A 27,564-nucleotide genomic window follows, 5' to 3' on the forward strand; every position below is an offset into this window, starting at 1 on the left:
GGGGTGTGTGTGTGAGTGAGTGTGTGTGTGAGCCGATTCAGCCGCGCTTGTCAAAATGCAACACTATACATTTTCCCCCCTGCCAGAAGTGCAGTGAGTCGGTCACACACTAACCTCTCTTAATTCACGACTGTTTACTATCACTTTTAATGAATGGTGAATACACACTATAATAAATATATTTTAATTTTTTGGGGGGGTCTAATTTACCTCCTTGTTATGCACCCAACACCCACTGTAGTTTGGAGAAATCAGCAAAAGGGTGACACAATTAATGGAAGCACACTGCTCAGTATGTTTTCGTCAAGTTTTAATAGTGTCAGCCAGCCAAAAATCAGCGTAGATCTTACTCAAGTGACATCCATATGCAAAACCTTACAGTACAGCATCCTGTTACTGCCTATCAGCCAACACATGAAGCAACACCATGCCCATACACAAAAATAATGCCTTTAATTAATTAGATTGCTGATGATGATGCTGATTAGATACTGCTATATGCTTCCTATAGCTGTACAGTTTAGTGAAGATAGATCCGGATCATGAGTTGCGTGCACATTTTATGAGCAGCTTTTGCATTTACATGCAGTTACATGTGATGTTAAACTGGGATTGAGTGTTAAAGCATGCATTCTTAACAGACTCTGCCTGCCACTTATTTTCTACAAAAAAAATCTATTAACATCATATTAAATCACTCCCTTCTGTGATAAATAACCAAGTGCTGAATCTTGACCAACATACTGTCACTATCAGTACTGGTACATTCAAATACAAACCAGACATTTGCGTGAGCATGCCAATTTGTACGTATAAAGAACAGTGCAAAACACAAAATTCATTCCTGAGACTAGTCAGTAATTAGTCCCTTCATACCCTTATGATTTTCATCACTTTAAGTGTCACATTTTGCTCTCCTTACCATTCATTGGACAATATTATAACAGGAAAAATGTGTGATATCTACAGCAAGATGTATTGTGATTCATCATTATCAGCAACACAAGACACATGGACAAATAATATGTGCTCATTTGGTCAAGAAAAAAAAAAAGAAATATGGCATTCAGTGGAATTTTTAGCTGCACATACTTTAAATGCTTGGTTCAGAAAACAACCTGACACATGAATACTACAGTGCTAATAGAAATTGAAGAACTCTTTATACAGATTTGTACAAAATGACAAACCTTTTAAGACATGTTAATTCCCTCAGCTGTCAAAGGCTGTCATGTAGCGGTAAAGATGAGGTCCTTTGCTTGAATGCTTTTGAAATAAAAGTCAAGTGCAAAATAAAAAGGCTTTTAGTTTCTGAAACGTTTTCCCATTGTTTGCTGTAGAGTGCTTGCTTAAAGAGAGCGCGTCTCCATCTCGATCTTCTCCTCCGACTGCGAGGACTCGGCTTCCTGGTGGCTGACGTTCGGCCGCACCGTCACCAGCGGGCCGCCGCCGTAGATCGAGTGAAGGAAGTTCCACGTCTCTTCAGAGATCTGCCCCGAGTCAGCTCCTGCAGGGTTAATACAAACACACCCGCTTACACATCACAAGTACAACAACAATCTGCAAAAAAGACTTACAAGATCATTAATTTATATCTTACTATAATTTACTTATAACATGCTTTTTACAAGATGAAAAACTACAACTTTCTACAGCAGAGGAATAATAAAACATGACATCCACAATAATAATATTAGTACCTTGTTTGAGTGTTAAATGGCCATTCTTGTTGACTGTAATCTTGGAATTATCAATGGGACCAGGTGGATCTTAAAAGATGAAGAAGGACAATTAGCTGCCACAATTATAAACAACAACAACAACACACATGCCTATTCTTCTTCAGACACATATTCTCAGTCCTAATTGTTTCAAAGAGCAATGACGTTAAATGCCAAATGTTTCTGTCACAATATGAAAAGCAGTTTCTGCACTGCACTTGCTACAGAGAGAAAACAAATATTAGAGGTGCAGAAGTCAGAGGAAAACAGACGTTTGCAGACGTGCCAGATGTAAGTTGTTATAAATAGATATGACAATACAAAGTGTGTGGAGAAAAAAAAAAAGAGAGAGAGAACACATGGAATAAAAAAGAAGACTAGTTCGACGGTTCATTTATGCTGTAGCAAGAGGGAAACTTGACTCGGGGGACTAACGCAAACTCTTTGAAGATAAATCAAGACAAGAAACGGGACTTCACAGCTTCTTTTGAACATGAGCAGCTTTTGGTAGCAAGAGGATGTCCTATTTAAAAAAAAAAAAAGCTGATTGTTTGGTTTATTCTCCTGTCCATATAATGCATAGATCTGACATTTGTTTGATAAAGATAAATTAACATCTGATAAGAAAATAAAATCACAGCAGGTTTCTCATAGTAAATCACAACCAATCACCAGATACTGAACATTTGACACAACTGTCATGTGGTGTAGATTTAGCCCTTTAATAAGACATTTAAACCAGGCTGGGGGTGGAAAGGCAAGACTTCTGTCCAATTACCATTGTCTTTTCCTTTGACAAAGCCCTCCCACTCACGAAACCACTGCATGCTGATGCAGTATATGACCACTGGAGACTCCTCCTCCTGGAACGCCTTGTTCAGCTACAGAGGGGGAGCAGAGGGAGGCCAGAGAGAGAGGAAATGGGGGAGGAGAGAGCAGTAGAGACAAGAGGGAGGAGAAAGGAAGCAAACAGATGGGGAGGAGAAATGGGAGGAGGAGGAAGAGGAGAGGGGGGGGCATTGAGGGGTTTAGAGGGAGAGAGACAAAAAAAAAGAAAAATTAAGTGAGGATGAAAGGATTGAGAGGAGAGGAGATGGAAAAACCTAATCAATTTTCTCTGGCAGTTATTCCAATTAGAAGACAGTCTTAACACCACACTGCACCCATTTTCTACTTTCCTGGAAATGACACAATCCCTGCACTTCTTGTTGGCTTTGCTGAAGCTAATAACAGGTGCATCTGTCCCAATGCATTAATGATAAAGGCTTTCATCAGACTCACACCTCTCATCTCCTGCTGGGTGAGGAGCACCAACACATGCAGCCTATCAACTGGCTAAACAGATCAGGAAAATAGAGCCTATACATGTCCACGGTTACTGGCTGCTCAGACTCACACACACACACACACGATGCATTATCACTCACACCAGTTTCTTTTTTTTTCTTTTTTTACACTGTTTCTGACTAAAAGCTTGTCTGCCTTTTCCCTTACTGTTCACAGTTTGCCTGGTGAACGTATGATTTAAAAGGTCTTACCCGGACAAACATGTCCAGCTCTGACTTGCGCCGTTTCTCCAGTTTTTCTATCTCGATCTGGCACGTGTGGCAAACGTACAGGTGGTTGACAGCCGGTCCCCCTCCGTACCTGCGGAGAAGCGGTCCACATTAACTCTCTCACAGATAAAAACCAACGGCACAAAGGAGAAAAAAAAGATAATACACTCATGAGAACAATGAGCATAGTGTCTGTATGTATGTGTGCAGTGTGTGTACCTGCTGTAAAGGTGATCCCACACGTTCTGTGGCAGCATTATCACCAGGTCGTCGATGAACGACGCTTTGTTGGGTGGCACACCTGATGAAACACAATGAAACCCGTCAGACATTAACGAGGTAACATTTCCAATGTGTCAGGATGTTGTATAGAATATAGATCAGTGTTGGAAACGTTGTTACCCTTCCTCAACTCCAGTGCTCATCATTAGAGCAGTGGCTCTTAAACTGAGAAGAATCTGACGAATCTCACAGGATTATTAAATGTTATTATGATCTAAATGAAAAGAGAAAAAAGAAAGTTCTGCTTTTTCTTGTGATGTTTTTTGGTCACTGTCCGTCTTTTTAAGGCGTCTGAAACTCTTGAAGTGAAACAATCTGAGGAGGAAGAATCGCTCGTCTTCACATTGAAGCCATAAACCTGTGACAAAAGGGTCACAAGTACATTTTGCCTCATTTTCAAGGCTCACAAAAAGGTTGAAAGGACAGATAGCTTTTATTCTTTGTTTCAGTGAGGATTTAAAATCTTGTCCTTTCCTCATCCTTGAAGCTAGATTACTCTAATCCTGCTCCAACATTATATTTCTGAAACAATTCACACATTACATTTAACAAATGAAAAACCAAAGTCGATAGAGAGGATCCTTCGGTTTTAGTGCAAAAACAGCTACGCATTTAAACTGATTTGTGGGTGAATGGGTGAATTAGAAAAGTTCAATTATCTGGAATTATCAAGTGATTAAAGATTTGTTGTCCCCAGATGTGACATTCACTGAATTGCAGCTGAAATCCTCATTTTGCTTGCTACAGTACGAGAGATCCTGAAATTATGAAAAAGACACCACAATGCAGCAGGATGTGTGCGTGCAGAGAAGCAGAGTCACACAGAGAGGACTGTGATTTGCACATATAAAAACAAACAAATCAGATCAGTTTGTTTTTTTTGTCCTGTTTCCTCAAAAAACCTACGGCTGACAACCACGTCATGTCTCTTTCTCTGGAAAAAAAAAAAAAAACCTCTCCTGGAGGAACAGAGTCCCTAATAAAAGGCTTTGCGAACTGTACCCAATTATCCATTTCTGATGACACCCCTTGGCTATGAATAGGAAAGTGAAAATAAGCTGTGATACTTTGGATTTGCATGGAAAACTAAACAACTGGCAATCACTGAGCTGATATTATCTCCGCTTACGTACATGACTGGGCTGTTTTTACAGCTGCAGAGGAGAAAGAGGAGGAGGAGATAACTGGTAGGTGCTTATTTACACCCCGAACGCATTCTTCTTTACAGCCGCTGTAGCCTGTAACAGCTTTATCATAAATTTACATGATTCCAACTCAATTTTCAATACCGCCGTTTTCCAGCATGAATAGAGAGAGGTTGGAGAAGAAAAGCAGCTGATTGGCACAAACCCTTTAAGAATCCGCCCCTCTTTGCTACTAAAAGGAGAAAGACGGATCATCTGTACAAAGAGATGTAAAACCCTCTTTTGAAGTCTGCTGTGTTGTGAGGGGAATACTCTGCAGTCTTTGTCAGAGTCAAAAAATCCCCAGCCAAGATGAAAGAAAAGGCTTGTGTGGAGGGGAGGGCAGAGCACAGCTTTTCCGCTAACTGTTTGGACACGGGGCAAAGTGAAAGGATTCCTGCACAGAGACGCTTTGACCTCTGTGTGGTTTTTGGGGGAAGAGGAAAAAAAAAAGAAGGAAGAAGAAAAAAAGAAAATAAAAAAAGATTGTGATCGTATGTATGTACCTCCATGCGAGCACAGGAAGTCGTCATTGGAAATGGGCCCCGGCTCGGCAAAGGTCTTGAACTTGTTAAGCCACTGGCGGGAGATGTAGAACTGCAGCAGGCTGGGCTCCATCATGCTGAACAAACCTGACACCCTCCTACGCTCCTTCACCGCATCCTCGTTGCTCTTTCTGTGACGGGAACAGACCAATCAACGGCGAGATGTGAGTAATGAACATGGAAGCAGCCAGAGAAGATCTTGGAAGTGTTACCGAGGGGTGACTATGCTTTGTTTACAACTGTTTAAAGTGGAGTGTTAACCATTCGGGTCCAGTGTGTGTGACGTCTTACTTATAGAAGAGCACATAAGCTTCTGCGTTCTGGACGAGGGACTCGGACACCTCGGTCACACTCTGGTCATCGAATTCATACCACAGATTGTTCGCATCGTTCCTGCAGTAGGCGATGTAGTGGCCACCTGGAAGCAGACAGCGGGGGAATGTGTTAGAGCAGCATTCATAAACCTAACAAGTGCATGTGAAATGTTCTAATGAATGCAGGACCCTCTTAAAGTGCCAACTGATGGCAGATGCCCCAGTCTGATGTAAAAAAAAAAGGGGGGGGGGGGGGGTTTGGGAATGTGCCCACTCACTGCTGGCAGTGCCGTGGTGACAGATGACTGACAGCAGGTCGTAGTTGGTGGTCTGGGCGGAGCCGTCTTTGGCCAGGAAGGGCTGCAGGTCCAGGCCCTCCAGCGGGAAGGAGACGTGAGTGCTTATCTTGGTGGAGAACATCAGTTCGTGTCTGAAGCGCTTCAAGTGGATGCAGAGAATCTGGAGCAACAGAAAGTTTAATTATTTTAGAAACCTGGGTGTGAAGCTCAGGGGATGAAAATTTTTGGTTTATTCATGACATGAGGTACAACACTTGTCTGTATACCTCTGGCAAACTTTGCATTTTACAAAACTTGACTCCGTTTCGTAATCTAAGGAGAGAAAAAAAGACAGAGCAGACGGGTAATCATTAAAAAAAAGAACTGTTTCTGATGAGGAATCAGTCGTCTGGCTTAATATTCATCAAGTACTCACTTCTTGCATTTTTCACAGCTGTACATGTTGTCTCCTAGAAAACAACAAACACAGTTATTGAGCCGTCAACCTGTGAGTGCTTGTATTTGTAGGACAGATTCACACCCACTTGCTTACCCTTCAGTTCATCTCTGGCAAAGAAAGCGGCAAGACAATCTTGTAGCGTGACCACGGGACCCCAGAACCAACTAAATACAGAAACAGACAGAGTACATTTTGAACAAAAAGGAGGAAATAAAAGCAAAGATTAACTCGTGTCTGGTGTGAAATGTAAATAAATACGGCGCTGACATTACACACAAACACGCACCTCTTGATGTATTCCATGACAAAGGCGATCCAGCCCTGTGGCGCATACGCCTCCCCACAGGAGCCCGCTTTTACCATGGAGGTCTGGTGGGTGGAGGAGTGGAGCTTGGCCAGGTCTTCCTTCCCTGGGATGGGCAACGAGATATCCTGGAAGTTCTCCAGAGTTACAGACACCTGCCAGACACAGCGCACACACACAGACAGAACGATTAATCTCAGGACAAGCACAGGCAAATAAAAAAATGTATTTTAATGGTTTATAGATTAGTCACTTTGTGGTTGAATACTGCAGCACCAATATCACAATATGTGGCACAAGAGAAGGCAAAACAAATACGGTAAACTGTCTAGAATATTCATCTTCTTTGGACCTTGTAGCAGGTGCATTTCCATTACCCCTACAAATGCGCAAAACCTAAATATCGCAATAAAAAACAGGTAATGGAAACACCTATGTTTCAAAAAACCTCACAAATATCGCCAAAATATTTTTACGCTCTCATGAGGTGGTTTTTCAGAATAGTTCCTTCTGTTACAGTTGCGAGACTAGACTTTACGAGAGTTACGGCTCATTCGCAAAAGACTGGAAACAATGGAAACATCTGCAAATAGCAATTGTACTTTTTCAGAAAATTTCAGATATAGCGCTTTTATTTTGTGAAAACCTGCAATGGAAACGCAGCTACTGTCTCCTCTACCACTGTTCCCCGTCACACTCTCAGCAATCCTCTTATCTGTTTACTAACCCGATCGCAGGTGAGGCACTGAACGGAGCTGACAATGGTCCCGTCGAACACGTCCGAGATGACGCTGCGGTATTTCTTCTGACGCTTGTTCTTTGGTGGAGAGAATGTGGTCACTGCTGTGGGAGGGCAGAGAGAGAAACACGAGAAGAGCGCTTTACAGAAGGTCTGCAGAGACAGATACAGGATATAAGTATAAGCTATTAAAACCCAGACTGTATCAGCTGTCGGTCTGGATGCGACGGCCTCTGGTTCTCTTACGTACCTTTCTTGTGTGCGGGGTTGAGGCTGGGCCAGCCGGAGGCAGCTTTGGGCGGGCTGCTGGACATCTTGGGAATGTGTCCCTCCATCGGGACTGGACTCTGCGGTCTTGTGATGTTGGACATTTGGATATCTGGGAAGGAATCTAGAGGACAGCGAGTGGGGTTTCATTGAATTTGCGGAGTCGTCGCTTTTTTCTCTACGGCGCTCCCCCTACAGTTTCAGAGTGCATACAGTGCATATCCTCAAATTATGGATTACTGGGCGTGTTTGTGTCGTGCCGCCGTAAAGCAGTCCATGTTTCTCTAAAGACAAGAACTTGGACACCGGGTCAAAGCGCTGATCTTGCAAGGTTGGTTGTTGGGCCAAGAGACGTTAGGTGGAAGGCAGAGAGCCTCCATTCTCATTTAACAATCACAATTCCTCCAAAGCTGTTTAATTAAGGTAAACATCCTGCACAATTCATCTTTTAAAATAAAGCCTAGTAGATAATTAAGTAAATTACAGAAGAATTAGACATGACAGAGAGTTTTTTTTGACTCCCTGATGAAGGCTTGATGCTGAAATGCGTTGGATGTCATTGTGACAATGCCAGATAAATAAAGGCATTTTAATGATTTAAAGAGAGTGCTTTGGACTTTTCTCTGTTTTTACATCTCCTGTATCCCTCTCCAAATAAAAGAGCGCCTCTAATTGCGAAAGGAAGAGCTCCTTGTTTGAACATTGAGAGTGAGTCAGCCTGTAGTTTCAATGTGATTACCTGACGTTCTGCTCTGAACCTTGATGGCTCCCTGGCTGCTGATGATGGGCGTGTTCTCGGTGGTGGTGTCGACGTCTTTGTCCATGTCCGTCCCTCCGGAGTTTCCGCCCATGACGCCATGAACTCCAGCACGATAAAGGTCATTGATCATGTTCTTCTCCTTCTGCCACTCCCTGTTGGCCTGAATGTCGTCCTGCTCGGGGATCAGCATCTCGGCCTCGTTGGTGTCGTCCATGTGCACGTTGCCGCCCTGCACCTCGTTGTCGGCGCGCTCGCTGCTGCCGCAGGACTCGCACGACTGGAAGTCGTTGTCCGACTGGCTGTGGTTGTCCTCCTCGGGGCCGTCCTCCACCGTGACGCCGCTGGACTGGTCGTAAGGCTCGGGCATCGGCTCCTTCAGCTCCTCGTGAAGCTGATCCATCAAGCAGCGCAAGAACTCCTGGGAGTCCTGGAGATTGCAAGAAACAAACAAACAAAAGATTCACTTTCATCTTGTCCATCTCTGCCCCCTCCCTCTGGAACTCACTCCCCAAACCCATCCGTTTTTCTTTTTTTGAAGGGTTTGCAGATGGGGAATATAGTACATCTAGTTTCAAAGGAAAAAAAATGACAAAAAAGGTTGAATATCTTATTCAACTCAGAATTCATTCAAAAAAACTTTCACCGCCTCCACAATTCATCATCCCAAAAACATTCTCAATCTCATACCCCCCCACCAAAAAAAATGGATCTGCACACATCTCCCAACATTCAAGACTCAAAACTCACCTCTTTAAATTAGCTTTTAATGTATAAGTTTGTGCATTTCATTATTGCTTATTGCTGTTTTTGTTTTTTTTATTTTATTCTGACTTTGCTCTATTTTATGATTTGTAAAGTGTAAAGTCTCTTTGAGCATCTGGAAAAGCGCTTGCAAATAAAATGTATCATTATTATCCAAATGTTAGTTGAGGCTGCACATTAGTTCCAACCGATTGAAAAATTATAGTTTTGTGCCGTTATTTTTGTTTAATTAGTCAAAAATAGCTAATTTCCTCTCCCTGAATAGAACATTAAAACATAATACATCACTAATTCTTCCTAAATATAATCGAGTCTGACAGACGCAGCACAGCTTTCTTCTCACAGCTCATTTTTTCCCCCAAAAAATAACAAACAACCACCACTTCACCTCATTTATCCTAATTCTGCATAACAAAACCTGAGAGCAAACGCTCATGAATGTGTAATCAAATTTAATGAACCTCAGACATCCAATCTCCCTCTCAGGCCAGATGAACTCTCCTCTCCCAGGACCTGGAATGTTAACTTCATTCACAGCGATGCTAATTTCAAGGCTGCGCAGCCCAGCGTGGCGTGACAAATGAATATTCCTCAGTTAACTCCTCTGAATAAACACTGGCAAGCTGAGAGGAAACAGGCCCTTTTATCATCTCACCATTCAGGCACATAAATCCCTTATTTACAGACACTGGACAAAGACAAGACGTGCTTCAGTAATACATCCTCCAAAATCCTTTATGTTTATGATGCTTGGATCTTTTCATCCATGCACCTCCTGGAATCAAATTGAGCAACTTATTTTTAGGTTTAATGTGAGTATTTGTGTGTGAATGGAAAAGTCTGTAACTTTAGAGTTCATAGTTGCAAGGAGGAGGAGGAGGATTCAGTTTATCTGGCTGAGTGATTTGAGTTGGAGCTAAAGTAATTTCTGTGAAAGGATGAACACCGAAGGTTATGGAGTGGAAGAGGAGAAAAAGAGAAACGTAATAATATCTGGGACAACTTTATAGTCTGGCCATCAGACCCATAATAACCTCGCCTCAACACAAAGTCAAACTGAAAGAACTTCTCAGTGTAAAAAAAAAGAAAAAAAGAAAGAGGATAAAGTTTGTTGACCTGCACCTGTTTGTGTTTCATGCTACACCGACTGCATCACAGTGTAATGACTGCAAACAAAAACCAAAGCATTACCCACACATATCTGAGCTCACTGAGACACCCAGACATCATTACGGATATGAGAACATCCCACAAACTGTACAAAGTTAAATCGACACAAAACTCATTACGCTTTTTTTTTTTTTTTTTTAACTCATTTGCAAAAAGGCAGAGGCAGAAGTAAATAAACCCACCTGCTCACATCATAACAAACAATTACTTTTTAGTAAAAGTAAGAAGCAAAGTTGCAAAAAGTTGCAGTTCATGTTTCCAACTATCTCAGGCGTGCACTGTTCATCTAGTTCTTATATAATGAATATGCAAACGTGTTACACCTAGTGATGTCACGCTTATAATTTTTTGTCAGAGAAATAATCACGGTATTACGCTTATCAGGATTATTATGCATTAATTACTTTAACAACACTATGCATGTGTAAAATCAAATATAGTCAAAATATAATTACATTACTAATTATATACACTAAATATTTTAAGTATCTATTAATATAGGACCAATTATGAATCCCCCAGGGGAAATGTTTGAAATATTAAAGTCATATATCATCATCTATACCAAATGTTAAAGTTTATTTTAATCAGGGTTTTTTTTTTAATTATTATTATTACAAATGACACACTAATTTAAATTCCTACCAATTCAGTGTTACAGTATGTTAGGTAAATGAACCAGAATCTGTGCATTCACCTTATTGCAGATATGGTTCTGACATGATCTTTTTTGGAAAGTGACGGTATTTAGGAATCTTCATGATAAATTAATTGTGGAGTTTAATACTGTGATTAATTGTGAAAACAAGTAATCGTGACATCCCTAGTTACACCATCTAAACGGTGACTCACCTGCTGAGAGTATCCTCTGAACATGGGGTTAATGGCTTTGATCCCCTGGAACAAGTTGGTTGGGACGACATAGGAGGGTCTGCAAGGTGAGAAAACACAACACATTCAACCAAGCAGTGACGTACACAACATACTAGTGCAACTATAAGAAGTTTAACATGATATGGTCCTGGATTACTCCCAAAAAACCACTTATGTCTGGTCGCTGAAGCCCTGAAGTGAGCTGTGGCTTGTGGGGCAAAATGTTGGGGTGTTGTGAAGAGACACCGACCTGTTCTTGTGCCACAGGTCTGAGACTAGTTTCTGGTAGCTTTTGCAGAGTGCGGGCTTCTTGTCCGTCCTCACCATGCCACCACATTCAAGGAAGAACTGTGTCAAAGGCGGGCTGCAGGTGGACAGAGACAGAACAACATCACATGTGGAGACTAAACAAGCTTTTTTCATTTGATTATCATCAATCTGAACTGAATCGAACAGAAGTAGATGTAATTTGGAGAAGAGTGTGCTACTGTATATCCATTTTCAATTCCTTAAAATCTGCTGATTGTATTAGTAGAAGTTTTTTTTTGTTCTCATGAAGCAGAAGAACATTACAGAGGAAACTGAGAGTGCAGTATTTCTACATAATGCTGTCTTCTGCCCGTATTTCTGATTTATTCTACTTCATTAAATTCCTATTTCACTTGTTGAGTGATATCACAAACTCCCAGGGGTACTAGCTCATGCAGGACAACTCCACCCACAGCTGAGGGCTGAAGGACATTGGAAGCAGCTGAAAGAGAGAAAAAACAGCTGAGGAGTTTTTTTTATATATACTGTATATATTTGATGGATACACAGTGCTCGGGAATTCTTCGAGGAAGAGTAGAGACTACAGGATGAACAAGGCACAGAGTGTGTTCCCTTCCCTTGGCAAGAGAAAAGTCCTTCAAACTGAATAATGACCCCGACAGGAGCTGAAATAAGCAGCGTTCACACAAACAGACATCAAAAGGAAAGTTTCAGAAACGCTCCCTCCTTCTGCAGCTGCATGACTCAGTTCCTCCTATTTCTGGAATGTGATTTAGATTGCAAATTTTGACCCACATCTTTTTTCCTTTTTTCCATTTGGACTTGCATCCAGCCTAGGCATCGGTTTAATTTAAAAAAATTTACCAGCCCCTGGGTAGAAGAAGTAAAAGCTTAAAAAAAAAAACAAAGTAAGGAAAAGCACAGCCTGGGGCTCGGCTGCGGAGCTCTAATTCCAGTGACCGCACCAGCGATGCAATCATAAAGAATGAATCAGGACGATTGGCATTTCAATAAACAATATTTTAAAAAATGAGGCAGACTGGGAGAGAAAACAGTGAAAGGGAGACACATAAAAAAAAGAGACAGGGTGGTTAAGGGGAAAGAAAAGAGGAGAAAGGGCAGAGCAGATGGGGAATGAGTTGGCGCTCATTTGTAACTGAAGACCCTACTGGGATCTACAAAAGGCCATTTCTGCCATCTCAAATGGTGCACTGCAGCAGTTTTCACTCAGCCGTCCCACCCCCCAACCCCCACCCCCACCCCTAAAATGAGCCTGGGCATGGCCGTTCCTCACAGTCAACTAGAAGCAGCCAGGCAGGGAGCACAACTGTACAGTAAGCAGCTGCTGAGAAGAAGCGTGTTCAAAGAAGTACTGTATGAGCCGGGAAAAACTGCAGCCCCTGAATGCAGCGTCACAGAGTGAGAGGTGATGTGGGGAGGGGCGATGGAGGGGGGTGGGGGGCAGGTAAACGGAGGGCAAGGTCTCACCAGTTGGACAGGGCCTGGAGGGCGGCGTTCATGTAGCAGGTGTTGCCGATGTTCTTCAGCCCCGTCAGGCCTGGGGAGGCAAAGCAGAGCAGGAGGATTAAACCGAGTCACACACATCCAGACACATGTACAGTTTGACGACAGCAGCAGCAGCGAAGTCCCCACGTTGTTATAAGACGACCCGCTCCATTTCTGAATGAATATTTGATAAGCGGGAGCAGAAGAACCGACGTCTCTCCACCTGGTGTGTTTTAAATCAGCGGCTACTGGCCGGTGGACTCCGATGTCATTCTGTGTGTAAAGCAGCGATAACTTATTCATCAACTTCTACAAGGGGCTGTCAAAGTCTGACTCTGTAGGACCCCCCCACTCCCCTCCCCTCCCCTCACCTCACCTCAACCCATTAGACGAACACAAGACAGCTTCCCCACCCACCCACCCACCCAGCACACGACACAGTTAATATTAAAGGATTTCTCACTCCTACTGTTATATTCATATAAGTGTACTGTTTCCATAACTGTTGGTTAACTTCATCCCAGTTTTTCACCTTTATGTGTTTACTTTATAATTGTATTTTTATTTTTTTATTTTTTTTATCTGTTGTCAGGAAGACAGGCCAGGTCCCTGAAAAGCAGGACTAACAGACTGAACTCCTCACTGTAATGCTGCTGTTTCTTTTTTTTTTTTGGTCCTATGCCATCCCACCACTGAGGGGGCCTTATCTGAGATCCAGCGTTGAAGAATGTATTTCCTGGTTATTTATTGTTATTTAAATTCCCAACCTCATCTCGTTTTTGATCTCTTTATGCACCGTTAAGCGGTTGCTGCAATTTCGTCATGCACCTTTGTATGATGACAATAAAGGTATTCTGATTCTGATTCTGATTCTGACTTTTCAGCACATGTAGTGCTAATAAAAGCTAATTAGCAATTCGCAGGTGCACTGACAGTTATCAATAGATTCCTCCGGTACTCAAAAGCATCTTTTGTGTTTTGATTTCTAGGCATCTTTATGAGGTTTATTTGAGCCAGACATCAGGAGTGAACATCACACTGAGTATAAATATGTGTGTATAGTGTCTATTTTATGAGTTATGACTCTGCACAAAGCAGCAGTCCGACTGAAACAGCTTAAAGCCTCTGTGAGCTGTGTGTCACAGCTGCTGCTGCTGATGATAACTGAGTCAAATCAGGTAAACTACAGCGACTACATCCCCACTGCAACGTGTCGCACCTGTCGCCCTCACCTCGTACAGCATCTCTCTCTCTCTCTCACGCAGGTGCGCCTCACAGTGTGAAAACCTCACGATGCCCGGCCCGTCCTGCAGACGCTACTCTCACAAAGCCTAATTACTCCACCTCCTGATCACATGATCTGTGTTTGTGACAGAAATAACCAAAGCGGCGGCTCGTGCCAAAGCGTGAGCTCCGCCGTAGGAGGTTTAACATAACATATGTCGTTTTGTAGAGTGACTGTGTGCGTGTGTGAGAGAGGTCGTGCGTCACTGAGTTTCAACTGAGTGAGAACAGTATTTGCATCGGTGGCTCCAGTGGGACCGAAGCAGTCGGCACTGAGGAGCAGGGAGTCGTCTGTGCTTACAGGTCACGTGTGGTTTTTCTACTGCCCATGTTTTAGTGGTGTGTCTGGCAGCATCGGCCTCAGTCAGCTGTTATCAGCAGCTCAGTCTGACGACAACTCTATTTCAGAAATAGCTGCTTGTCTCTCCGGTGATGTTTCCAGATGTTGGCAAGGTCTTAGTGAAGTTTTCAAGTGTAACTTTTTAACAGGAGACTTGACACATCAGCTAATGCTCCTACTTTGAAGTCTGCTCGGTGAGTCAGGCCTTTTAAAAACGCTGGTGTTGTTGTTGCACCCGTTTACTGCTCAGCTTTATTTCAATCACAGACTTCTCTTTGAACTGAACAAACCGCTGATTAAAAAAAACACACACACACACCTGAATTAAGAGGCAATAAAATGTTTTTTTTTTTTTAGTCACTTCAAAAGTAAATGCTTTTCATTATCTAAATGATAATACAGGAAGAGAAATAAGCCTTTTTGTACATTTGACAATTTAGTAGTTTATATGACTGCTTCATTTTCAATATTTTTTAAACCTTAAGAAATTCCTTGACCTTGTAGCTGGTGTTTAGGTTTAGGAGGAAAACCTATTGCATCTCTCTCATTTGGCTGCAACTGCCAATGGTAAAGGTTTATTTTTATAATATATAATATACAATATATTCACTGACCTGTCCAACTCTCTAAAAATCATCCAATAATGTGTGAGATTCATGTTGTTGTGGTGAGATGAACACTGACCTCTGGCTCTCACATCGTCCTCTTCCTCTGTCTCCATGTCCAGGTCTTCACAGCCTCCATTAGGGGGCACTCTCAGAGAGGTTGGGCTCCCAGGGGCCCTGCTGCTGCTGCTGCTGCTGCCGACTCCGCCGCCGCCGCTGCTGCTTTCCTGGAGCAACAGCAAAGCACAAACCAACCTCGTCATCGAAAAAGAAAAAAAAATCTTATCTAGTAAATGAGTAACAACACAATCTGACTTGCAGTTCAAACTGTAGCTGAGGGCAGAGCGGTGGGATCTATCAATCAGTGCGACCAGAGGCCGCGTGGTTATGTAACTAAGCGATAGTGATGTAAGGCGCCGTGTAAATCTGTCAGTTCAAACAGCACAGACTGGCAGACAGAAAATGTTCATGATGTATTTCACATCTCCTCAACTCCATCACTTTTTTTTCTCTTTTTTTTTTTTATTTGCTGTATCATCGAACCTGCTTTACGACTCAGCAGATCTGCAGCTGTAGCCGTAAAAGTTAGGGAGTAAAGTGTTGTGCAATAAAACATGATGACTAAGAGACGGCGGCCTGGTTCCTTCCTACCTGACCGGCGCTCTGCGAGGACGGGAGGGGCTTGTTGCTGCTGCTGTTGCTGATACTGCTGCTGCTGCTGCTGGTGGCGGCGGCGTGGGGCGAGTGGGGACCCAGTTTACGCTCCAGGAAAACCTCCTTGCCGCAGGCGTAGCACCACACTCGGAGCGTGGTCAGGTTCACCGTCAGGTTGTGCCGTGTCTCCTGCACACAAAGTCGATTCGGGGTGAGACACAGTTTGTGAACAGAAACATCAGAAGTGAAACAAGAAGTGTGTGTTGTTGTTTTTTTACAAGATGCTTTGTAATCGTCAACCCAATCTACCAATCAGCATCTCGTTAGCAAATGTACATGTTGGTTTGGCTGTTACATAATAAATCTAGGCGTGCCCTGTCCACTGCTTGCTGCTCGCTGGGCGTCTTTGAGTCTGTGGTGCTCAAACTACACTTATATGGAAAAATCTGCCTCTCAGGCATAAACAAGTTTTCAGCCCAAATACCATCTCAAGTCACACTGTGTCAGTGTTATTGATGTTACTAGAAGAGGGGAAATATATTCAGAAAACTGTACAAAATATGAATATTGTGCAAGAGTGTACAAGAGTTGCAAAGGATTAAAAGGAAAAATGAAAAACATACAACACTTCCACATCCGCTATCAAAGCAGTTTCATTTGATATCATTGTTTCTTTATAGCTATTGCAGTAAATCATATAAACAAGGTATTAAGGCTGCAATTCCCCAAGGCTATTATCAATAATCTGCAGATTGGTGTCTATAAAATGATCAGACAATGTTTTAAAACATTTCATATAAAGTTCCTCATTGTTTGTGTTATTTGAACAAAAGTCCAAACTAGAAGATATACAGTTTAAAATCTGCAACTCTCTACAACTGCAAAACCAGAGCAAGGTCATTTTTGTGTCTGTGCTTGAAAAACAAAACACACCCCCAACTCAAAATCTATAAACCAGTGGCGCAGCTATCTTGATGTTATATTGATTTTATTTATTTTTTGATACTTGAGGAGCTTAAATACAAAAACCAGCACTTACTCTCCTCCCGTTTTTTTTTTAATGAGAGCACTCATAGGTAAACAATATAAAGCTGCACTTCAGTGTTCAACCCTGCATTTGCAGATTTTGGCTGCATCACAATGAGTTCATCCACATGATTCAGGTTTGAGTCTCAGGTTACAGGTGGAGGCGAGGCGGACGGCGCTGCAGCAGCGGGGCGGGACCTGCGCTGCTGAGGAAACATGGCCGAGTTCTGCTGACCCACTGCTGCTCTGACAAACGCCGGCAGACTGGCGGGTCGACAGGAGGCCGAACGTGAGCAGCTGCTGACCGGCCGACTCTGCATTATTCATCAGGGCTGCATGAGCCTGCTGCACACACACAGTGGGGCAGAGCAGGGGCAGAGTGGGGCAGAGCAGGGGGCGGCAGAGGGAGCACGCCAGACTGAGCACCACCATCAAACTACCCTGTTTAAATCATTCATGAAGGGAGGGAGGGAGGGAGGGAGGGATAGCAGGTAGGGCATTAATAACAAGCTGGATTTATGGAGTCTGGAAGATGTTTTTCCAACCCATAGTTATTACAAGCTCTTATAGCGAGACTTTATGCCGTTTCATCTGGTTGGATGAAAAGCTCATAACTTAGAGAGTCACACTGATGCAAAGCAAATCCATTATCCTGCGAAGTTCTGTGAAGTTGAGCACCGACAACACTCGACTCAACACAGGACCACCCTCTGCATACTGCTGGAGTTTTTTTCTGCAAGTTAAACTTTTGCACTTTACACACTGATCTCCTCATTGTCACTTCTCTCAGCCAAAACCAAGATGGCGGGTGGGGCTTACAATATCAACACTGTCAACAAATGCTGGAGGGAAAAACTGACCCTGATGGTTGTCACTGACAACAACACAGTTATTTGCAGTATATAACACTGGAAGGATGGGAAGTGCTAAAGACAATTTCAGTAACCTAGCAACAACAAGCACTTGAGAGAAGCACTTTGAAAACAAGGTCACGGGTGCTTCCTGTGTAAAAGAAAACAACAAAAAAAACAGATGCTTGTGAACCACAGTCCAAAATACTAGAGAAAAAGGAAATACCCGATCGTAGCAGCAACTCATATGGTCACAGTATTTTGACCAGAGTATAAAACAGTTGTAAGATTTATGTGTTATAAAGAAGCATGAATAAGGCACTGGTTTGGTTTGCAAAATAAATAAGGCCAGGAAAAACCAGCAGCCAGAATCAGTCTCGATCAGATTCTGTCAGATTTGCAGTATTTGTGCAAACACGTATAAAGTTGCAGAACTGATCCCCAAATTTGGTGTTTTAAGAGGAAAACAAGAAGCCTGAGAGGAACTGGAACTGGAGCTAGTCTTAATATCCTTTCTCTGATGGATTTCCAAAGTTTACCCTTCATTAAATTTGCCTCGGAAGTCATTTTTGGTGCATAATGATATTTGAAGTACAATCTATGTGCAAACATTAATTATGTGTCCTACTCCATTACCATGAGTACACACAAAAGTGGAGCTTCAACTTTTGAAAATCAGCTGACCCAGCTGGAGTGCTGCACAATTCATTCATATTTACTCATAATATTGATGTTCCCAGTGTGTGTGTGTGATGAGCAGTGGTCCTCATTCACATACATTACTGCATCTGAGCAGCAGTTTTTCTTTTTCTTTTTTTTCACATTTTCCCTCCCCTTGGGGCCTTCGGAGCGCTAATTAAGCATGGCCTTCATTCTTACAGGATTTAAAGATGGCTGCCGCTGGAAAACACAAAAAGAAGGCAGCCAACGAGCTACACAGACTGATGTCCCCATTGTCCCAGATAGAAGGCAACAGATATCACATTCCCTGCTGATATCACTTTAAATCAGTCTGCGATTGTTACATTTCTTCACCAGCGCACACTGTATCCGATATCTGTGTTTTATCTGGGTGGAGATTTCCACTTGTGAAACGGTTTGCACTTTCTCAACAATGGATTGAGCAGCAATACGATACCAATAAGCAGCAGAGCGAATAATAGCATGTTCGCTTTTATGTTCCTCCTCTCCTTCTAACCCTAGTTGGCCCTTTGCGTGCTGGAGGAAAAGCCTGAGTCAACGCCGTGAACAACTGGAGGCTGAGTGAAGCCTAGAGCAGCCAGGAGGGGCAGATACTGTAACCATGCAACTGACAGTACCAGTGAATCTCCCCCACTTCCCAGAGGAATGGCAATTAATAATGGATGATCCACTGCTGAAACCGCACCGAATGTGGAGATGTAGGCAGGCAGACTGAGCTGGCTCGATGGTTTTTAACAATGCATGTGCTTCAAAAAGCTAAAAAGGCGCACGTGCGGCGCAGCCTTGTTTGATCGTGGTGAAATAAAAAATGTTAAAAATATAGGCAAGTGCTTGAAAGGCATCATGGCTCCTGGGACCAGGGAGTGGTGTTCCTGTCCTGGACTGCCATCTGCCATCTCCTCTGCTTCTCCTCTCTCACACCTCCACCACTCATCTCTGTGGTAGATCTTTTCATCTCAGCATCACAGGCAACACTTCTAGACCTTTCAGTTTACTCATAGCTCGAGTTGGGCGTCTCGTTGCGGTTCGGTCCTTGTCCCAGTTTACATGCAGCGGGGAAAATCGGATAATTGACGGTGTCCTCCTCCTCAACATGGGACCACTTTTCAATTGACTTTTCTGTCACTAAATAACTGGAAAATAAATAACTTAGAGTCCTCAACTACAGTTGCCGACCAGATGCACCGGTCCAGGCTGAAAGTATATGACTCAGGTCATGTCGGACCTTAGACTTCTTTTTTAATAAAACACATATTCTTGCTGGTTGCACGTGAAATGCACTGAATTGGCGGTGACGCATCAGAACGGGCGCTTCTTTTTTCTTTTTCTTTTTGGCCGGCTTCTCTGCTGTGCCGTCTCTACTGTTGTGAAGCATGCGCACATGCATTGTCTGGTTTCAGTCCAATTAAGGCGTTTACATGCAGAAGAAAATCAATTTCCAGTCGCATTATCTGGGTGTTTTAGTCAGATTTGGAGAACTCCGATATTAGTCGGACTAACGCGTTAACATGCACTTCAGTTGTCCAGTTACAGTCGGATTAAGGCAATAATTTGAGTCATGTAAACATACTGAGTAACGCCCCTGTCTCCTTCCTCTCTATGCGTCTATTATCATCTAACAGCTGAGAGGCCGTTGGTGCAGCCTTGAGGTGTCTTACCTGCGAGTGGACGGTGCTGTGGTCGGTGTGAGATTCTCCACATCCTACGTACGCACAGCCATTCTGGAGGGAAAACGCAGACACCAAATAATCACATACCTCTGGTGAGAAGTGTTAAGTGTTATGCGGTAGTATTTCAAACTGTCAAGGAGATGTTTTTTTTTTTTAGATTTTCATGGAGTTGCAGACAGCTCTGACTCACCTCCAAACACGCCCACAAATTTGGTCCTCCAACTTTGCAGTCTTGGCACTGGCCCTAGAAAAACATAAAGATACTCAGGTGAGAGTCACGTTCAAGTTAAGTTGAGGTATTATGGGATTATAAAGGGAGCGGTGAGTGAGTGAGTTATGAGCAGGGCAAACGGACAGGATCAGGAGGGTTAGGGTCACTCACATGGGATTTCTGAATGAGTTCCTCCTTGGTGATTTCCCCCACACAGTCAAGGTGGGGGCAGTCACAGCTGGACACCAGCGGCATCACTCAGCCACAGGTCTGAGAGGGAAAAAGGCCATGGGGGGGAGGGGAGGGGGAGAGGGGAGGAGACAAAACGTTTGAACAGGTGATGAGATTTTGTGTCAGGTGACTTCCGCTTTTAAAAGCTTTTCAAACCCCCGCGTCTGACACTTGACACACAAGCAGGCGAAGGGACGGCGTAGCAGAGCAGTCAGGTAAAGCCTACAGTAACATGAGTCAGCGCCACGCAACACGACTGACAGATTCCTCTTATTATCAGCCGCTGTCACGCCAAGCAGCACATCACGCCACAGCTGTCAACAACTCACGGAACGGGCATTGTATGAGTAACGAACGACGAGGACATAAAGGGTTTAAGTGTTGACTTGAATAGAAATATTTAGCTTCGCAGTCCATTAGGTGTAGAACAGGCTGGAGCAAATCTTTTACTGTATATTATGTAGTGCATGTCTTGATATGTTGATATTTAATTAAATTGTTTTTTGACTTCTTGCACTTTATGTGTTTTTTTTTTACTTTTCTAAATGTTCTTTGCTGCTGCAGGAGAGAGACTGCTAAACGAAATTTTGTTGTATGCAATGACAATAAACATAAACTACACGAAATCTTCTGCAAACGACGCCAATGTGACGAAAAATCTGCTCGCTGACGAAGCTCAAAACGTGGCCAGTGCCTCTGTATCCGTCCGTCTTCATGGTCCTGATTTACAGCAAGTAGTAAAAGGAAGGCCTACATGGAAATGACCTCTCAAATGTGGGGTCACACATGTAAAATTATTATCACTGACAGCAGCAGCAGCGTACAAAAAGAAGACACCTCTGTTTGTGTGGAGGAAAATATGTGCCTCTACATTCCTGCTACTGTTCTGACTGTGTGTTATGAATGTAAACACCAAATCCTGGTATCAGAAACATGTACAAGCCTTTAACAAATATGCAAGCAATGGTTTCACAACAGAGCAGTGAAACTGAAACATGTAAACACTAGGTGCGTTTCCATTACCCCTGGAAATGCGTAAAACCTAAATATCCAATTAAAAGCTGGTGATAGAAACGCGTCGCCTACATTTTGAAAAACCTCTCATATATCGCCAAAACATTTTTACGCTTTCATGAGGTGGTTTTTCAGACGTGACTGACGATATAAGACAGTGTACCACAAAAGTGTAATGGAAACACTTTTTTCGCATTTACGCGTCACTCCAGGTCTGATCAGGTATGATCCCGTTGGTAGGCTAACGGTTTTCTGTTTGAGTCGTCCCATAATAAAACTTTGGCGTGTGAGGTCCAATCATTCAACTCCGTATGATAACTCAGGTGGTGTCACACAATAACATGTCTGTGTGAATAACCAAACAATAGTTCCTTCTTCTGTTACAGATGCAAGACTAGACTTAACGGCTCATTCGCAAAACACCTTTCAATGGAAACACCTGCAAATAGGAATAGTACTTTTTCGAGATTTTATTTTGTGAATATCTGCAATGGAAATGCAGCTACTGTGTTGATTTTCTTAGAAGAACAAGAAACTATGAAAACATATGACAATAAACACAACAAAACGAAAGTAAAACCAAGTCAAACCAGTGATGTTACAGAGCATAACGTTTTATGGCCGCTCTCCTTCCCCATTACTGCTGTTCACAATGTTAAATCCAGCAGAGCAGCAAACGCTGCAGAGTCCAACACAAACTGTATTCATCTTCTTACAGTCGCTCAGTCAGGAGAGAAGGCGGGTGATGGAAATGTTGTGGTATTAAAAATACAAAACTGGGTTACTAATGCACTAATTAGCTTTGGTTGGTAGCCCATTTATACTTCGGAGGGAAAAAAAAGTAGAGCAGCACTGTCCAGTTTCATCCACAACAGCCCATAAACACATTTTTGCAAGTCAGTTTTTATTCTCCTTCAATTACCTTTACCTTAGAAAATAAAATTACATTCCTGAACTTTGAACCCAGGTCTCTGCAGTGCTGTCCAAGAGTGATATGTCCACTTTCTACAGCGAGGCTCAATTAATTAAGCTACATTACCAGGCTGTAAGTATTGATTATTATTCAAAGGAAGAGATAAAAGATCTGATCACAAGGTAAATATTACCACTCAGCCAGCTTTGTGTCACACTGACAGTGTAGAATATCTCCCAAAATATCCCTTAATCATCATTTTAGAAAAACATCACCTCAGATCGCTTTACGTTCTGTAAGACTGATACTTTCTAATTCTGTACAGACGTAACGGACTCCTGTTCTGCTTCTATTTTTCAGTGTGTATGAAAAAGAATGAAGGGCAGCTCAGCAGCGAGTTGTATAAACTCTGTACATTCATTGGGATTACAAGAAACCACTGCTGCTTCCTATAATCAGATTTCTTGAGAGCGCAGGCCGGCGTCCTGTCTCCTCAACTAAACAAACAAGGCTCACACACTGTCTCCTCCGGCCCTGAGGAGGAGCTGGGGATTTGCTTGTACAGTGACAGAGGGGACATGGGGCTTGGTCGGGCTCTGTCTATTAAGTGAGCAGTATTTGAGGAACTGTTGCATCATAAAACAAACAGCTGTCTTAGCGTGAGTGGGAAACATTTCTCTCTCAGGCTACAAATTACATAACACGGTTTGTACGAATGGTTTTAAGACACTTCCTCTCCGGGTAGCAGGTGCACCTGACAGAGACAAAGCACGCATTTACTCTACTACTGCATGACACAAATAATAGTACAAAGCATTGACCCACAAGTAGAGATGTATTGCAAGAGTCAGGAAGATAAACTCTTGATGTAAAGTGTGTAATAACACACATTTTGTCATTATGAGCAAACCGCCTGTAGCTGCAAGGCCTCCTCAGACCTCAGTGTGTCTGTCACACACAAAAATAAATAAATAGATGATCTAATGTGTGCCCACTTTGCCCGTGGCAAGGATGCTAAGTGTGCCTCTTGTTGAAGGTTGCACGCTGACTTTTGAGGAGTGTTCGGGTGTCAGCGGCATGATGACAGCAGATCCCGGCTCGCAGCTCTCTAAGCTACAGCGCCGCACGTGATGCAGCACATTTAAAGTAACCACAACTACACGGTAAGAACCACTTTCACTGAGTGTCACAGCGGCAGCGTACACCAACTTTCTCTAAACCGCAGCTCTGGCCTGCCGACAAACATCTCTAGGACAGGACAGCCGAAACCTGACAATAGCAGATGCATGACAGTGGCAAACAGGACATCACACCACCACCTGATGTATTTATACTCACAGGTCCAGAGGTGACACTTGTTTGCAGTTATAACACACTGATAGATGATCGATACATTCATATGCAAAGTTCCTGTTCTTAAATTATGCTGTGAATATTAGGGAATTTCAATAGTTGGTCAGACAACACACAGAGGTTAAAAATATCGCCCTGTGCTTTATATTGTTATGGTGGGGATTTTTCTTCTGCTCCAGATATAGCTCCACAATGTAAAGAGGAAGAAGAAGCAGTTGCACATTCAGTATCCTAACAACAGGTCATAGGAAGACAGGAAGAGGGCCGAGCCTCAGTTAAGTTCATGTTCAGTCTTGCAGTGTCAATATGCCCGTTTCCTCATCCAATCACTGCTATCTGTGAGCACATGCATAAACAAACTGATAAAAGACTCAAGGTCAACTACAACTCTATTTGTTTTATAGGCTCCTGTAATTGCCCTGAACTTTGGAGGTATCCGTTCAAAAGGTCAACAAACTCTGTGTGCCTGAGTTAACACTCCTCATCCATCCTAACAGGCAGTAGTACGCACCAGGATAATCAAATTAACCGGTGGTTTCACTCTCAAGCCTGAAGCGACTTACTATACGCAAAGCTATTGCTAGAAAAAGATAACTGTCCTCAGTTGTTTCATCATCGCAAACCATCCTCATCCTTACACTGTCTGCACAACCGATACAATGCTGCAATAATAAAGCAGGGGGTTTTAAATCTAAACTAGAAAGAGCATTTTCCTGAAGACAATGCGTGTGAATGTTGAAAGCTGAACGCCATTGCTGAAGCAATGCTGAATGAGCAGAAGAAATTGTTGAAACAATGCTGAGTTAGGTGAAGAAACTGCTGAAGCCAAGTTGAAAAAGGGTGACGCTAAAGCTGAAACATATAGGCCTAACTTGTAAACTGAGAGATTAATGCCTTTAAAAGGGCGTAAAGTAGAATAAATGTTTAAAAGGTAGAAGAAAATTTAGAAATCCTGCATGTTTAAATGTAACAGAGAGTTGAAATGTGCAGCTTTAACCTGACAGTAAGGAAAACTGATAAATCAGCACGAACATAGCCGAAGAAATAGGTGTAAATCGATTGAAAATTTGTAAGAAAGAGGTTGATTTTGTATGAAATGGTTGGAAATTATTTGAATGGTTGAAGATTATAATAAAAAAAACATTAAAGTCTACTCAAATGAATAAATATACATTGCTTATAGCCTATGTATGCTGCAATAATAAAGCAGGGGATTTTGAATCTAAACAAAGAGGAGGTACAGTCAGGGTGGGGCGTTGACCCAAAGCAGGCAGTGCACATGAAGCCCACTTTGACAGCGAATTCCCATGTTATTATAGTTTAACTTAAAGCAACGAAGTAACAATAAAAAGGTCAATTTAAGTGACCTGTTAGCACAGGTTAGCAAACAGCTCATGATTAGCCATTATACTGAAACGAAATGTTACCTTGCAGATGATGTTTGTTTGTTTGTTTGATGCGTATAAAAGGTTAAAATATCGCTGTAAAATGCAAAAAATAATAACTTCCAACAGGTTTAACAGCTAAATAGCGACCACCTTGGTCTGTGGTGGACAAAAGACGGAGCATGTTACAGATGTGTGAGGCTCTCTGGCCTTGTCCACTGAGCTGTCAGTGTCAAAACCAGGCGAGGCTCTGACAGCAGCGTCACAGCTCCACTAGCATTAGCTTGTTAGCTCACAACCCGCGGTTATCTTGTTAATCTTTTTAGTCTCGAGCAACGAGCAACCTGCAACACTGGTAATAACAATAGCACACATTAAAGCTCATCGTGCTTTTGGCTTATCTACATATAACAGATAACATTTGAGTCAGGTGTAGTTCGCTATTGATGATAACCATCTCGTCATATAGGCATGCTAGCTAACGTTAGCATGCTAATGTTCCTGTATATTACCCGATCACCCGTCGATGCCACAGTGAGTTAGCAGCAAATATAAATGTTATCATCGGCTCTTACCGGCGCGATGGTGAAGAAAAAACGCTTCCCCAGCGGATCCACTTGAACTCTGAGTGCGAGAGAGTAGATTTTAGTCTGTTTTTAGAGACATAATTCAAAGAGCAATCCTTCACATGAACGATAACCCTCCTCCCTGCCGCTCAGCGTGGTTGCTAACGTTACAGCTGGCTCCGCCCACTTCCGGTTTAAAAAATAAAAATAAAAAAGTCATTTAAACGCCCCTATCCCGTCCCACTGTAAACATTACTACAGATTTTTATTGTAAAAAGCTTTATACTTTTAACAGTTTATATATCTGTATAGAATTGAATGCTGGTGCGAACTATCTGGTTTATTTTGGTTTTTGTTTCTTACATAGCCTACGTTGTCTGCGACAGAAAGGAAAGTCTTGTTAGGCTACGGGACAAGTCAGGCGTAATCAAAGGGGCAATATAAAACAGGACTAGTATAAAACAGCCTAAATTTGTCTTTCGACTATATGTATAACATAATATTCTTTAGATTAAAAAAAAAAAAGTGTGTTTAAATACATAAAGTTCAATTTCCAGGTTAGAACATCTTAAAAATGACATGTATGCCCCACCCTCAGTGAAAAATCCAGACTGAACCCAAACAGAAATGTGATCCATTTGACAAGAGTGATGATGAAATGTATAATGAACCATCACATATATACATTGTCTAGATGTATGGCAAGTTACATAAAAATATAAAGAATATTTATTGAATATATCAGAGATTAATTTGACTTGACCTCTTAAATAATCAAAGTTTCAGAGAAATAAACAAAAAACAGTATGGTCATGCCATAACAACTCACCCAGGACCTCGTGGATTTTGGCTTTTTAAAATTCACGAGACAGCTTGTGAATTCTACAGCTCCACTTCAAACACTTCTTTAGTTATCAATTTTGAAGTCTGGCCCTGAGGCTAAATTCAATTAACATCTTATTTTTCACTGGTTTGGGTTGAAATTTGTCCAGAACTTCCCAGAAATCATGTGGATAACTTGGAACGCGTATGCATAGAGATCATTGGTCATGCATTAAAAAAAAGTGATATACTTTTGTAATCATTACGGCTAACTACTTTGTTTAGATTCTTATAAATCACACAAACAATTGGGGATGTGTCTGATTGATCCTACTTTTTTGCAGCAGCAGCAGCAGCAGGGCTACAAATCCCAAACATCCAGTCAGAGTTGTAATGAGGAGACTCCACCATAGTCTCAACATCATGGAGTCAGTCTGGGGCTACATGAGGAGCCAGAAGACTCTGAGACAGAATAAATTCACATTACAATTGTAGTACATAATCCACAATGTTTGGAGCAACCTACCTGCCAAGTACCTTGAAGACCTCAGTGTAATTCTTGGTTTTTGGTGGGGTTTTTTCCTGTCCTTTTTTCATGCAAACAAACTGCTAAAAAAAAAAAAAGTCTGACAATAGGGAAGATGAAAGTCCTTTGAATGTCTTGTATGATATGAATGGATATCTGAGGAAAGCGTACAAAGTGAGAATGAGAATGAATGAGAATTTGCACAGACAAGCCTTTTTGGCTAATTCTGGCGCATCTATACAGCAATGTTTATTGATGTGCACTATCCCTGCTAAATAAACTAATACATAATAATGATAATAATAATAACTATTTAGCACCTTTAAAAACACAAGTTTAAAGTGCTTCACAAAAAAAGAGACAAAGAGTCACAAATGCCATAAAACCATAAGAGATGGACCACCCAAGAAATACAGCAAC

At 42.3% G+C, this 27,564-nt stretch overlaps 1 protein-coding gene across 2 annotated transcripts; it reads right to left on the reverse strand.

The window, feature by feature from the left end:
- Positions 1 to 302: 302 nt before the first annotated feature.
- On the reverse strand, positions 303 to 25,954 carry usp33 (ubiquitin specific peptidase 33). Of its 2 annotated transcripts, XM_083992099.1 has the most exons (24): positions 25,806 to 25,954; positions 20,506 to 20,604; positions 20,314 to 20,367; positions 20,112 to 20,174; positions 15,872 to 16,063; positions 15,300 to 15,447; positions 12,974 to 13,043; positions 11,466 to 11,579; positions 11,195 to 11,273; positions 8,390 to 8,837; positions 7,634 to 7,774; positions 7,372 to 7,487; positions 6,627 to 6,799; positions 6,434 to 6,504; positions 6,317 to 6,350; positions 6,168 to 6,213; positions 5,881 to 6,061; positions 5,580 to 5,706; positions 5,250 to 5,419; positions 3,497 to 3,578; positions 3,260 to 3,368; positions 2,500 to 2,602; positions 1,701 to 1,769; positions 303 to 1,507 (listed from the first exon to the last, which is right to left on the reverse strand). In XM_083992099.1, exons 2-24 carry the CDS (start codon positions 20,587 to 20,589, stop codon positions 1,350 to 1,352), a joined length of 2,832 nt encoding a protein of 943 aa, XP_083848225.1. In that variant the 5' UTR covers positions 20,590 to 20,604; positions 25,806 to 25,954; the 3' UTR covers positions 303 to 1,349. The 2 variants fall into 2 exon arrangements, with proteins under 2 accessions (XP_083848225.1, XP_083848226.1); XM_083992100.1 differs by lacking the exons at positions 303 to 1,507; positions 1,701 to 1,769; positions 2,500 to 2,602; positions 3,260 to 3,368; positions 3,497 to 3,578 and adding an exon at positions 3,689 to 3,773.
- Between the last annotated feature and the right edge of the window lie 1,610 nt (positions 25,955 to 27,564).

The sequence above is a fragment of the Trachurus trachurus genome (assembly GCF_905171665.1).
Source record: "Trachurus trachurus genome assembly, chromosome: 17".
Taxonomy (NCBI): Eukaryota; Metazoa; Chordata; class Actinopteri; order Carangiformes; family Carangidae; genus Trachurus; species Trachurus trachurus.

Excerpts from the sequence above, each read along its gene's own strand:
- usp33 (XM_083992099.1), bottom strand. The coding sequence starts at position 20,589 with ATGCCGCTGGTGTCCAGCTGTGACTGCCCCCACCTTGACTGTGTGGGG. Across the intron at positions 7,775-8,389 it reads GGTTCAGAGCAGAACGTCAG|ATTCCTTCCCAGATATCCAA; the intron begins GTAATCACATTG and ends GCTGTCCTCTAG. Across the intron at positions 6,214-6,316 it reads AGCTGTGAAAAATGCAAGAA|ATTACGAAACGGAGTCAAGT; the intron begins GTGAGTACTTGA and ends TTCTCTCCTTAG.